Source organism: Perna viridis, chromosome 13 (assembly GCF_037379345.1).
Source record: "Perna viridis isolate PV_CMFRI_1.1 ecotype Kerala chromosome 13, ASM3737934v1, whole genome shotgun sequence".
Lineage (NCBI taxonomy): Eukaryota > Metazoa > Mollusca > Bivalvia > Mytilida > Mytilidae > Perna > Perna viridis.
The window spans coordinates 26007543-26022816 of record NC_142457.1 but is presented as its reverse complement, the minus strand read 5'-3'; the positions used below and the strand labels follow the sequence as shown (position 1 = coordinate 26022816).

Here is a 15274-nt window from a genome sequence, read left to right as displayed (position 1 = left end):
ATATTTTCAACTAAAATGCAGTTTTTTTTCTGGTAAAGGATAAAATCAGCATTCTAACTACACAATATGATTGTGCAGTGTATGCTAACAAATAAAAATACTAACATGAATCTTCTAAGAAAGTTATTTTCAAATCAAGTGTTCAAATACATATGGCTGTGGTGCTGCGGCAGGGCACTTTGTTCAGTAAAACCTCTAAAACCTGGCAATTGACATCTATTATTGATTGCTTATACCTATATAAAACAGAATATTGTATTTATTACATGAAAAAAGTACAATTTGTCACCATACTACCATAATACATGAAATTCTTATGTTTTATGCTATGAAAATTAGGCCTTGGACTGAGTCATGGACAATTCAAGGTTTACAGAAAGAAATATCACTAAAGTATGATAAAAAATTGTTATTCCAGACTTGTCGTAAACTATAATATGTATCGTAACAGTAATTTGCACCAAAACTTTTCAAGAATGTGGTCAACATGAATGAATCTGATATTAAGTGACCATATGTCAGGGGAAATAACTGTTTTTTCTCAAAATCCTCAAGAACTGCATAAAACATTATTTTTAGAAAAAAATATCAATTGAAAGGAGCAAAAATACATTAGGTGAGTGATTCTTACATTCAAATATACATAATAAGTGTGCATCTACTTTGAAAACTTCTATATTAAGTCCTGCAGGTGTAAGTGTTTGCTTACGAAATGAAGCAGTCCGCAGAATCACAATGCAACATCTTCTATTTTATGCTTTTCATAATATTTTAATAATTTAGAACAAGGTATTTGTCATTTTTTATCAGTATTTCTACACACAAAAAATTTGCTTTTAGTATAGAACCCATTGATGTGTTAATGACAAGTCTCCATGCATTTGAATGGGGACCCATTCTCATAAAATCACAGAGTCACGTGACGAGACTTACATACCCTATTAAGTAAGGGTACCAACAAAATTACCAAACACTTCTCCAATCCATAATCAAGTCAATTTAAAAGAAACTCTGACATTGCAATGGTCCTGACTTAGAGTTGGTATACTCAGGCATTTCAAAATAATTACATGTATAAATGGTTGGTTAAATCTAGTTTTTACAAAGCGCCTGTAAGGTGAAACATGAAGTAGCACTCCAGATAAGAACCATGCAAAATGTGATGCATGGTTGGAAAGCCTACATATTTTTATTTTTGATATTTTAATTAATGTGTTATAGTTAACAGAAATCAATTATTAACGTGGTTTTTCATATAACCCATGCTCTAAGGAGATAAAAATTATATAGAATATACTGTAGAATTCAAAGTTATGGGAGATAACTCTGTAATTGACAGTAAAATGTAATAGAAACTGTTAGATTTTCCATGTAGATTATCTACAAAGAGCAGACAGATTGGAATGAATAATTATTCATTTCATCATAAAGACCTATAAAGCAAGTTAATAACAAAAATAAAAATATGTAGCCTTTTTGGGGTATATCATATTTTACAGAATTTGTACGATTCTTACAAAGACAGCTACATTTTTGTAAACATTCAGGAGCCATGTTTTTCAACAACAACAAAAAGATAGACGGCATAATTATTTTAGCTACATGTACCTCACAGTCGAAGTAGTGTGGGTAGTACATTGTCCAAATCAAGAGTATAAGTTTTGGCTTGACAGTCAATTATTCAGAAGGACTGAAAGGCAAAGGCCCAGAAGTTAATATGAGGAGGGCAATGGCCTTATCAGGTATGTGCGAGCGAAGTCCGACCTCAAAAGTTTCAGGTTCCCTTTTTGATGTATTAGACTTCATGCCATTTATCATTTTGTCAAGTTACATATGTAGTTTAGGAATTTTTCATCATCTGCAAAAAGTGGCAGATGGAAAAGGGCTTCAAATATTTGTAAAATTCTGAGTAAGGTGTACTGTTTGTAAGGTTTTACATGACAAATATGTTGTCATACCAGCAGACAAAGCAAGCCCAAAACAACATTGTTTTTGTCTGCATAACGTTTTACATCCAATGTTTATAATCAGAGGTAGATGTAGAAAATAATAGCAGTGATAAGACCTATACTGCTACAACACTCTCCACGGAAGAGATTGTTGAAAACCATAAATCTGTGATATCCTCTTTTGGTCTCTCTACCAAGGACGATGATTGTGATTTACCGTCAATGTACTGGATTTCTGAACTCCACAAGAATCCATACAAACGTTTCATAGCTGGATCTGCAAAATGTACCACCAAACCTCTTTCAAAACTTTTAACTTCTATACTCACAACTGTCAAAGAGGGTCTGCAGTCCTACCACAACACTTGTTACTCCCGTAGTGGTATTAATTCAATATGGATCCTGAAAAATTCGAAAGATCTTTTGGAGACAATCAGTTCAAGACTATTATCTGAATATAATAGCATTAAAATCTATGATTTTTCAATACTGTATACTTCTATTCTCCATACTCAGTTAAAATCCCGGCTTAAAAACATTATACATCGTTGTTTTTCCAAAAAAGATGGTACACCTAGATACAAATATATAGTTCTTGGTAGAGATTCCTCTTACTTTGTAAGAAATAATTCCAAATCATCGTCCAAATATACAGAGGAAGATGTTTACAAAATGCTGGAATTTTTAATCGACAACATATTTGTCCAGTGTGGTGGACGTGTTCTTCAACAAACGGTCGGCATTCCAATGGGAACAAATTGTGCTCCTTTACTTGCTGACCTATTTCTTCACTCTTATGAGGCTGACCTTATAGCTTATTTGATCAGAAAGAAAGAATATCGTTTGGCTAGATCCTTCAATCTCAGTTTCCGCTATATAGATGACGTATTCTCTTTAAACAATCCTAATTTCGGGGATTTGATACATCGCATCTACCCAAAAGAACTTGAGATAAAGGATACTACAGACACTGTGAAGTCAGCCTCATATCTTGACCTACAATTAGAAATTGATGGTAAGGGAAAACTATTGACCAAACTTTACGACAAACTTGATGACTTTTTATTCAGAATTGTAAACTTTCCTTTCTTCTGTGGCAACATCCCTTCAGCTCCTGCGTATGGAGTGTTCATATCACAACTCATACGTTATGCCAGAGCTTGCCGAAATTACGCAGACTTTTTGTTAGAACTCTAACAAATAGCTTCTGGAACAGGGTTATGTTGCTACAAGATTGAAGTCATCACTACAGAAGTTTTATGGTCGTCATCATGAACTCCTGGATCGTTATGATGTATCCATCAGCACCATGAAAACTGATTTATTCAACGGGTCATAGTTCACCTTTCCTCGTTTGTCTACCCTGGACTTAACTTTTTATGAGCAACTTGGCAGGTGTTTCTAGAAAAGCATAGGACGCTTACCCTACCGGTGCATCTGGTCCATGCTCCGAGTTTTTAGTGGAGTCCGAGTTACTCATTTACTTTTGTTACTTTGTATGTATGATTTTAGTTACTTTATGTTCTTTGTTGTGTATGTCTGTTTTCCATGTCTGGTCTTTGTCCCTGGATTACATGCTTTTGATTACCTCTATAACCTTGGTTCCCTTGATTACTCCTTCAGCACCTGCGTATGGAGTGTTCATATCACAACTCATACGTTATGCCAGAGCTTGCCGAAACTACGCAGAATTTTTGTATCGCGCTAGAACTCTAACAAATAGCTTCTGGAACAGGGTTATATTGCTACAAGATTGAAGTCATCACTACAGAAGTTTTATGGTCGTCATCATGAACTCATAGATCGTTATGGTGTATCCATCTGCACCATGAAAACTGGTCATAGTTTTCCTTTCCTCATTTGTCTACCCGGGACTTGACTTTTTATGAGCAACTCGGCGGGTGTTTCTAGAAATGCAGAGGACGCTTACCCTACCGATGCACCTGGTCCATGCTCCCAGTTTTAGTGGAGTCATTTTGCTTTTGCTCATTTGCTTTTGTTACTTTGCATGTATGATTTTGGTTACTTTATGTTCTTTGTTGTGTATGTCTGTTTTCCATGTCTGGTCTTAGTCTCTGGATTACATTCTTTAGATTACCGCTATAACCTTGGTTCCCTTGATTACTCTTTCAAAGAGGGTTCGGTAAAGAGAGGTTTCACTGTACAATATCATTTATAGTGCAATAACGCAATGCTAAAACGAGACTGGTTATGTTATAAGTCACTGTTTCAAAATGGGAATAAAAATGAATTTTGTAGGTTTGACACATAAATCACCTGAGTTTTAGAAAAAACAAATGTTATTAAAAGTACTGGCATCAGAAAGTAAATAAGTACTGTATATTCCATGTTTTCGTATTAATGATAATAATCCACACACAATTACAAGAACTCAGTCTCTTTATAGTTGGGGATATATCTATCGCGATTCTTATTTTAAAGGCATTAAATATGACGCTTTAAAAATATATGAACAACAAAATAATGTTTAAAAAATAAAAGATATTTTATTTAGTTCTGTATGTAGTGCATTGTATATGAAAAAAAAACGCAACCAGTCAGATCATTCTTTTAGTGTACATTTTCCGAAATTAATTTTCAAAATGTCTATGCTTAGGACATTCGTCTTTTAAGCGGTGATTTGTGTTTTGGAAAAATGTCATGGTTCCAATAGCCGCGCCTGTTTACAACTTCATATTACAATAAATACATTGTCTATTCATTTCACGTATCTGTCTAATGAATATAAGTTGACTCTAATTCAAACTGTCACTTTGAGGCATTATGCGTCTGTTCAATAACAGTTGCATTGACTTGGCCCTATAATTAATTGTTATACAAAGCACTTAACACTAATAGTTAATTCCATTAGTTTTCCTTGCTTACATCCACAAATCATTGCGTCACTTATATCAAAAATCCGATATCAATTTTAAATTATTCTTTCGGTTTTCTCGTTACTTTCCGATTAGATTGGCATTTTAAACATAGTGACAAGTGACACTGAAGATGTTTATCATTTATTAATTCATTTTACGAGGTATTAATTGGGCTCTGCCAACTTGATTGTTTATCAATTTTACCAAAATGTGACCTCTCTTATGAGATTGGCTTATTTTGAAACTCAAGTAAAGTCTTCATCTGTGGAAAGCCTATTCATTTCTAAGTCTAACTGCAAAGTTTTACAGAGATTTGTTGAAAAATAAATGATTAATGGCAAATTTTGTATTATTGGTATATGTTGTGACTTCAACTTTTTGCAGATTGGGTGAAGAAGTGTCCTCTAAATAGCCTCAATTCAAATATTTGACAGATTGTCTCTTTTTTTCTTTATTTCTATTGCATTGCATGTTTCTGAAGTAGAAAACACCAGCTAGTCAGCTTTTCATCTGATTTAAGTCAAAAATATGTGTTTTCATACATGACACTGCAGTGTTAGAGCATTTTCACATAATGCAGGAGTACTTATATTAAAACTCATTTTTAGAAGCTAAAAAGAATGAATCAACCCAAACTTACTTCCAAAGTGCTATAGACACATTAAATGTACTTTAAAAACAACCAGAGGCAATGCTTTACAGTAAACTGTCAGATGGGGTAATTAAAATCAAGCCAGGACCAGGGTTGTAAAACTGCGGGTTTTGGTAAATATGCTGTTTATACTAAGATTTTACCCCTACAGCCACAAAATAGTGAAAAGATATTTTAAAATGCATGTTTTGATGCTTATGTGGTACATATGAACTCATCTGGATGTTTCTTTTTCATATCAAGTCAGGTTTTTTTCTGCTTTTAGGCTTTTTAGTGTATGATCGGCTCCAAAATAAGTGTTTTTTGTCACCTCAGTAGGGGTTTAAGTGGCACATTTATTCAAAATATATGTAAAAGAATGGGAAATCATGGTTGTTTTTACATTTTTAAGACATTTCCCTCCCATAATCCAGAATTCCATACCAACGCAGTGCAAGGGAGTATTCCAAGAGGTTGAGACAATTGACTAACACTGTGATTTTGCCAAATGACCTTTGCCGCAGGTTAAAAACAAATTCTAAATGTTAAAATTTTTACCTTTACCCTGTCTACTGCTGATGAATAGTGTTTATTTGCTATTATTATAACACTGTGTATGCAAAAAACTCAAAATGAGACAATAATTAGCTCATTTGCCCAATTTTACCCTGATGCCATAAGCAATTATGTGTTTTATATTGAAAATCCCATAGAAACCCATTTTTGGACAGAAATGCAAAACAATGAGAAAAGAAATAGTTTTTTTTTTGCCAAGAATTCTAAGAAATAAACCCCCAAAACATATAAAAATAGCATGTTTTACAAAAATGTGACCTCTCTTATAAGTTGCAGTCAAGTTCTGCAATTCAAAATAAAGAAGTTTTTTGACAATTTTGATATATATGCCATCATTCTGACAAGTTTCGGTTAAATCCAACAACTTTTGATCCGGCAAATTGGATTCCAACACACCCACTGTGAGCCTTGCTTAACCACCTTCTTATACTAGAAAAAAGCAAAAATCTGAAAATGACCACTTATTTAAAAACTTCTCTTAACTTTTTTGTAAACAAAGATTTTCTCAAAAACTAAAGTGGTAATTATTCTTAGATAATTATGTTATCAGTAATAAAAGTTGCTTTAACAGAAACACTTATCAGAAAATAAGTATGAATTATCTAATTCTTAATATGGTAAAAATATGAAAAAAAAACACATTTACAACAAATAAAAGCAATTTTTAAAGTACTTCTTTGATATAAAAAAAATATAAAATTGTAATAATAAAATAAAGAAATGATACAAAAATCAGAAACAATTCACAAAATGGGGACAAAATGATTATCCCCTGTGTAAATAAATATTTTTTACAACAGCTGATTTGACCAAATATTCAAAGGCTCAGGTTTTAGAAGTTCACAACTATTTTTTTTTAGTTTGCATAAAATGACAAAATGAAAAGAAATTGACTTTTTCTTTATGTATTTATTTTTTTAAAAAAAGATAGTTTTATCACATTTTGTTACATTTAGACAGAAAAATGTTGAAAAAAGTTAAAAAAAAATGCCAAAATTATTTATTTTTTGGAAATAAAATTCAGGAAGGCAAATCAAGAACATGTTTTTAATAAAACCACTAAGAAAATTTCAAACAGCATAAAAAAAATACAATCTAAATTAGCAAAAGAACTGAAAAGTAAATCATCGAGCCATTTAAAAGCAAAACTCACATCAAAATTTGTTGCCAAAACTGACTGCAAAAATATTCCAAGATGTTTGCTCCTGGCAATCCTCCACACAACAAAGGTAAAACTGGTCTAAAGAGGAGGTCTACACCTAAGGATGCTGGATGGTACAAGAAAAGTCATACTCCATGGTAGAAATTGTCTAAGAATGCAGTTTCATCAGATGAAGATAATTCAAAAACTTACATCCGAATGAATTTGCAAGGTCACCAACAAGACAATAAGCATGTTGAAGCTGATACAGAAGAACCGCATACCATTGGCACTGACAGCTGTTCCCAGTTTGGAAATAATGATGATCCTGCTGTTGATAATTCTCAGAAGATGATATTGCGACCACATCACCTGAAAATAGACGAGACATAGACAACATTAAGTTCAAATTCTTGCATCATTATGAAGCACAGATGTTTGCTCTGTTTAACTCAGCATACGAGCAACACAGACTAACTCTACGTACCTGCAAGAAGCCTCAGATGGAATCCCATACCATTAAGAAATGGGGTTGTGGTGCTATGTGCAAACTTAAATGCAAGAACTGTTGGTTTGTGTCCAATGAAGTAGTGAAGCTCTACAGAGAAATTGAAAACAACAAGCCGGGACCGAATCCTTCAAATTCAAATGTTGGATTGGCATCAGTGGGGATAGACAGTCCAATAGGAAACAGGAAGACACAAGAGATTTTGGCCCGTTTGAATGTTCCACCACCTAGCAGAAGTAGCATGCAGAGAAATTCAGACAGAGTAGCAAAGGAGATGATAGACCTGAATATAGACAACATGAAGGAGAAAACAGAACTAGTAAAAGCTGATAACAGAAGTAAGGGAAAGCCTGAAAATCTTGTAGATTTTACACTAGATGGTCGATATCCTGGTTCAAGCTGCTCAAGCCGAAAAAAAACCAGGGCTTAACGCTTCTCAGTCACAGATGTTGGGGACAGAGCAAAACACAGACAGAAAATACATAATTGTTGCAGTGTCCCAAAATCTATTATGTTGGAAGGGAGCATGGTTACGAGGGTTTGGTTTTGAAGTAGTTTGTCCCGGAGGCCATGAAGGATGTACTGCATCTCACAAAAGATTGGCACCAGTGTCAGAATATGAGATGGGAAAGGATGTAGGAAGCCAACTAGCACTACAGGGTATTTTAATTCGGTATGCTACTACTGATGGAGATGCCAGGTCGGCGCAAGGAGTTGAAGATGCTATCCAAGCCTTGGTACCTTTGTGGGAAGTGCAGAGACTTGCTGACCCGGTGCACCTGAGCCAACATCAGTTTCGTACAGGATTACGTGCCGAGTTTAGTGAGACCATGTTCCATGGTAAAACAAAGATGGAAAATAAAGAATTGAAACAGAAATTTAGCCTTGATTTGAGATGTCGATGTTCGATGATTTTATACCAACTGATGAATGATCATGAAAGAAACATAGAAAAAATTGGAGAAATTTTACCTGCAATTGTAACTGCTACACTAAAGTGCTATGACGGGGACTGCTCATCCTGCTTCAGGGATTCTGTGGTGTGTGGTGGAACAGAAACAAGCAACTGGTGGTTGTGATCCTACTACCTCAGCTGCTATAACATCATTGTGCTAAAAATGGACAAAACAGACAAAAAATTAGTCACTGAACTGGTAAAGATGATACTAAGTGAAGAAGCAATCAATAGTATGAAAATATATCACACGACCAACAAGAATGAAGGTTTCCATCGTGCACTGAGTGTAAGCCTACCTAAAAATGTAACCCATAGCAAAAATATGAAGGGGAGGTTACATTCTGCAGTTCATCGCAACAACAACAGGCCTGGTACATCAGTCATAAAAAAAGAGCAAGAATTTTGGAATACAGATTTCAAATGACTGTAACACTTTCTTCGAAAAGATGGACAAAGATTTTGTTTACCACCAGCAATATGAAAAACGTCCTGAGGTAAAAAAACGACGACTTCAACAAATACATGTAGCTCAAAACATGGAAGATCACAAGGCCTACAAAGAGCACAACAAAAAGAGACCTGATTATAAAAGAGTCAACTAGATGCTGTACCAGGATTGCTACAGCATGGCAATTACTGCAAAAATATGTCCCAGTGATGAAAGAAGAAAATCAAACATAAAGGTCCTTTTAAGGACCACCTAAATCTTTCAAAAAGATTCTTAGTTGAAGAAAAAAAAAAATAAAATAAAATAAATAAAGACTGCCTTCCCCTAGCCTGGCCTCCCCCTCTCTTAATGTTGTCAAAAATACCTAAATTATTGTCTGTCATCCTGAGGGCTACTAACATTGTGACAATGGGGCAATGTGACCAACACATTCCCCTTTTGACACGCATGTCTGCCTACTGTTGTTAAAGCCGTGAGGCTTTTAACACCAAATGGACAACATTAATGCAGCTAGTGTTGTGGCACAAGTGAGAAACATCAACTGCAGGTAAATAAGCAGATTGATGCTCTTTCATGTATGCTAGCCTGTGCACTTAAATTGGTTTCCACCCAATGGCACCAGGAAATCTACAATTTATGATCCCATATTTGCCATTGGGTGTTGAAGTTCCTGTCCATATAATACATTCCTTGTTCTCTCCAAGGGCTGATTTGTCTTGTAGCTTTGTTCTGTACTTTTGGTAAAATGCCTCCATTTTGCTAAAATGAACTTTTTCAGCATGGGTGCGTAGAAATTTACCCCTAAACTTCAATTTGAAACCCCCATTGACAAACAAATTTGAAAAAAATTAGAAATCTAATCCAATTTTCCCCAAAACAGCCAGAATTTCACAGAATTTCAGAAAAATAAACTTCTTCTTACATATTTCAGTACACAAAGGCATTATCTACACAGAAATGTTAAAAAAATACAAAAATAATCAGTACTGGAACAATAACAGCTGATTTTATATGTAAACACGCTCCTCTATTAGGTACGAGGACACAATTAATTTTTACACCGAGTTTATTATAGCATTTTTCAAATTAAAAAAAAATCTACTGCTTCAAATCAAATGAAATTTTGGGAGCTGAATAAACCATCTTACCTTAAACTTCCATAAAAAAATTAGAAATTTTCACCATCATTTTTTTAATTTTAAATACCTCAACAAAGAGACCCCCTCAAATTTGACCCAAAATGGCTTCCAAAGGCCAAAAAGTTGACCTTTTCTGACCTCACCAAATTACACCCTATATGTATTTTTTATTAATTCAAGACATCTATTAAATTATTTCCATTATTCTTCTTTCAATTGAACCAAAAAAGAATAATAAATTCTAAAGGTAAGGTTGTCTAAATAATTTTTAAAAAAGAATCATCAAGGGAACCAAAGTTATAGCGGTAATCAAAAGAATGTAATCCAGGGACAAAGACCAGACATGGAAAACAGACATACACAACAAAGAACATAAAGTAACTAAAATCATACATACAAAGTAACAAAATTAAATGAGCAACTCAGACTCCACTACAAACTGGGAGCATGGACCAGGTGCACCGGTAGGGTAAGCGTCCTCTGCTCTTCTAGAAACACCTGCCGAGTTGCTCATAAAAAGTCAAGTCCGGGGTAGACAAACGAGGAAAGGAAAACTATGACCCATTGAATAAATCAGTTTTCATGGTGCTGATGGATACACCATAACGATCCACAAGTTCATGATGACGACCATAAAACATCTGTAGTGATGTAGCAACATAACCCTGTTCCAGAAGCCTATTTGTTAGAGTTCTAGCGCGATACAAAAAGTCTGCATAGTCCTGGCAAGCTCTAGCATAACGTATGAGTTGTGATATGAACACTCCATACGCAGGAGTCGAAGGGATGTTGCCACAGATGAAAGGAAAGTTGACAATTCTGAATGAAAAGTCATCACGTTTGTCGTAAAGTTTGGTCAATAGTTTTCCTTTACCATCGATTTCTAAGTGTAGGTCAAGATACGAGGCTGACTTCATAGTGTCTGTAGTATCTTTTATCTCAAGTTCTTTTGGGTATATGCCATGTATCAAATCCCCGAAATTAGGATTGTTTAAAGATAACACGTCATCTATGTAGCGGAAACTGAGATTGAAGGATCTAGCCAAACAATATTCTTTCTTTCTGATCAGATCAGCTATGAAGTCAGCCTCATAAGAGTGAAGGAATAGGTCAGCTAGTAAAGGAGCACAATTTGTTCCCATTGGAATGCCGACTGTTTGTTGAAAAACACGTCCACCACACTGGACAAATATGTAGTCGATTAAAAATTCCAGCATTTTGTAAACATCTTCCTCTGTATATTTGGAAGATGATATGGAATTATTTCTTACAAAGTATGAGGAATCTCTACCAAGAACTATATATTTGTATCTAGGTGTACCATCTTTTTTGGAAAAACAACGATGTATAATGTTTTTAAGTCGGGATTTTAACTGAGTATGGGGAATAGAAGTATACAGTGTCGAAAAATCATAGGTTTTAATGCTATTATATTCAGATAATAGTCTTGAACTGATTGTCTCCAAAAGATCTTTTGAATTTTTCAGGATTCACATTGAATTAATACCACTACGGGAGTAACAAGTGTTGTGGTAGGACTGTAGACCCTCTTTGACAGTTGTGAGTATAGAAGTTAAAAGTTTTGAAAGAGGTTTGGTGGTACATTTTGCAGATCCAGCTATGAGACGTTGTTTGTATGGATTCTTGTGAAGTTTAGGAATCCAGTACATAGACGGTAAACCACAATCATCGTCCTTGGTAGAGAGAACAAAAGAGGATATCACAGATTTATGGTTTTCCACAATCTCTTCTTTGGAAAGAGTGGTAGCAACGTAGGTCTTATCACTGCTATTATTTTCTATGTCTACCTCTGATAATAAACAATGGATATAAAATGTTTTGCAGACAAAAACAATGTTGTTTTGGGCTTTGTCTGCTGGTACGACAACATATTTGTCATGTATAGTAGACAATGTTTTTGCTACATCAGGGTCTTTGAAAACTGATGTAGCCTTGGCACTAATTGATCTACTTAAAATTTTCATTCGTTTCAAAATTAAAGACCTCACGGCCTTCAACCACTCTGACAGAGAATCAATGTCTTCTTGTTCTCGTTTTATCCATTTTCTTGCATAGTCCTCAACGACGTCCATAAGAACATTAAAGTTATAATTCCAATTTATAGAGCATGGTTCACGGTACTTGGGACCTTTAGAAAGGATATTACGCAGATTCGTTTTCGATAATGGTTAAATCTCCCGTAACGACGTGACCGGAAGGACCATATTTGAATGGAGAGGTTTTGCAAGAACAGTCAGGTGGTTTAGCCTTGAAGTCCTCAATCTCGAGGTTCTGCAATAGCCTTTTATAATTGAAAATTTTGGATGCTATGGGTGAAGTATAGGAATATGAAATAATTAGTATGGATTTGTCTTTGAAATATGGGGGAATTCTGTTGGTAACGTTTTTGTGATGGAGGATGTCAGCCAAATTAATTGCATCTATACCTTTGTTGACAAACGGTAGTGGAAGAAATGATCCGTTTTTCTTCATCTTGACTTTTCACACAAACTGGTTTAAAGAGTCTGTGGAAACCAATATCCAAAATGATGGCAACAAGTCTGTATAATGATGAAGTGGGGTCAGAAACAGGAGTGTCAAGACTTGTTTTGTAATGGGAGTGTAGTAGAGTGAGAGGTATAGAATACAGTTTGGTTCTAATGTGATGAAGTCCAAGAGGTTTTTGTATGAAAGGAAGGAGACCATCTATGGAGACAACATGTAACTTAGGTGACGTATAGTGGCGATAGCCATGACTCCTTTCCTGTCTTGGATTTTTGTCAAATAAATTCATCACATTTATGTTATTGTTATATTGGCTTGAAATATTTCCTATACTTTTGATGTTGTCATTGCATCCGTAAGGTATTGCAGTACCTAGTCTGCGTATCCAGTACTCCTCTCTTTCCCTACGATAGTTTTTACTTAGAACGGGACTGTTCGTAGGATGGTAAATTTTTTCTAAAATACGAACTTTCATGGAGAGGATTGAATGATCTTGTTGATTAAAGTGTTTATAAATTGTCGGGAATTTGGTGGTGTTAATTCCCGAACGATGAACATTCTTTTATTTAATCGTTCTTGCATTTCTCCGACATATATTAAACCACATAAGTTGCATTCTAATCCATATATTAAGTTTGTTGATTTGCAACTTAAGTCATCGTGACTTCTTGTATGGAAGGTTTTGTTTGTAAGAGAACTGGAGAAGTAAGTAAGGGTCGATTATAAGAATGTTGCATGTTTTGCAATTTTTTATACCACATTTTGATAAGGTACAATGTGGTTCGTCATCTTTGTAGTCAAATATATCGTTTAAAGTGATAAAACATGGTTTAATAATTTTAAAATAGTCAGAATTTTTGTACTGGAATAGATGGTCTGCAGACTGAACGTGTGATTGGGTACTTTTAGTTGAATTGGTCGGGGCACTTTCCATACCAGACACCACATACTTACAAGACAACCGAGTGTCTGATCTGCTGTCAGGTTCGGACCTTTTTATACTGGGCGACATCCGAGCCAGTTTTTCTTTCATTTTTCTTGTTAAAACCATTAATTTTAAAAATTGTATTACTGGGTTGATGATACCCTCGGGGACAAAATCCACCAGCAGAGGTATCGACCCAGTGGTGTGAAAGAGTAATCAAGGGAACCAAGGTTATAGCGATAATCAAAAGAATGTAAGATAAGAATGGGCAGATAATTGTGATCTCATACCTATTAGTTGCGGTCAAGTTCTGGAATTCAAAATAAAGAAGTTTTTTGACAATTTTGATATATATGCCATCATTTTGACAAGTTTCGGTTAAATCCAACAACTTTTGATCCGGCAAATTGGATTCCAACACACCCACTGTGAGCCTTGCTTAACCACCTTCTTATACTAGAAAAAAAGCAAAAATCTTATTTAAAAACTTCTCTTAACTTTTTTGTAAACAAATATTTTCTCAAAAACTAAAGTGGTAATTATTCTTAGATAATTATGCTATCAGTAATAAAAGCTGCATTAACAGAAACACTTATTAGAAAATAAGTATGAATTATCTAATTCTTAATATGGTAAAAATATGGAAAAAAACACATTTACAACAAATAAAAGCAATTTTTAAAGTACTTCTTTTGTTACTTTGTATGTATGATTTTAGTTACTTTATGTTCTTTGTTGTGTAGTTCTGTTTTCCGTGTCTAGTCTTTGTCCCTGGATTACATTCTTTTGATTACAGCTATAACCTTGGTTCCCTTCATTACTCTTTGATATAAAAAATTGTAATAATAAAATAAAAATTATGATACAAAAACCAGAAACAATTCACAAATTGGGGACAAAATGATTATCCTTCAAATTCAAATGTTGGATTGGCATCAGTGGGCTTAGACAGTCCAATAGGAAACAGGAAGACAACAAGATATTTTGGCCCGTTTGAATGTTCCACCACCTAGCAGAAGTAGCATGCAGAGAAATTCAGACAGAGTAGCAAAGGAGATGATAGACCTGAATATAGATGACATGAAAAAGAAAACAGAACTAGTAAAGGCTGATAACATAAGTAAGGGAAAGCCTGAAAATCTTGTAGATTTTACACTAGATGGTCGATATCCTGGTTCAAGTCCCTCAAGCTGAAAAAAACCAGGGCTTAACGCTTCTCAGTCACAGATGTAGGGAATAGAGGAAAACACAGACAGAAAATACATAATTGTTGCAGTGTCCCAAAACCTATTATGTTGGAAGGGAGCATGGTTACGAGGACTTGTTTTTGAAGTAGTGTGTCCAGGAGGTCATGAAGGATGTACTGCATCTCACAAAAGATTGGCACCTGTGTCAGAATATGAGATGGGAAAGGATGTAGGAAGCCAATTAGCACTACAGGGTATTTTAATTCGGTATGCTACTACTGATGGAGATTCCAGGTTGGCGCAAGGAGTTGAAGATGCTATCCAAGCCTTGGTACCTTTGTGGGAAGTGCAGAGACTTGCTGACCTGGAGCACCTGAGCCAACAACAGTTTCGTATAGGATTATGTGCCGAGTTTAGTGAGACCATGT

The 15274-nt window shown here is 34.9% G+C and overlaps 1 protein-coding gene across 16 annotated transcripts in view; it reads right to left on the bottom strand.

Moving 5' to 3' along the window:
- The window catches only part of LOC148600104 (uncharacterized), a 319707-nt gene that overhangs the window by 10831 nt on the left and 293602 nt on the right, over positions 1-15274 (bottom strand). For 7 of the 16 annotated variants that reach the window (XR_015917729.1, XR_015917734.1, XR_015917730.1 and 4 more), the window contains 2 exons: positions 7189-7548; positions 106-236 (listed from right to left, as the gene is read on the bottom strand). Coding sequence is in view for 1 of the 16 variants with exons in the window: in XM_088557470.1 (XP_088413596.1) it covers positions 231-236; positions 7390-7548 (165 nt within the window). In the remaining 15 variants the exon portion in view is untranslated. Of the gene's footprint in view, positions 1-105; positions 237-7188; positions 7549-8656; positions 8797-10238; positions 10290-15274 lie in introns of those variants that run through there. The other 9 variants (XR_015917738.1, XR_015917741.1, XR_015917739.1 and 6 more) reach the window with 4 other exon arrangements.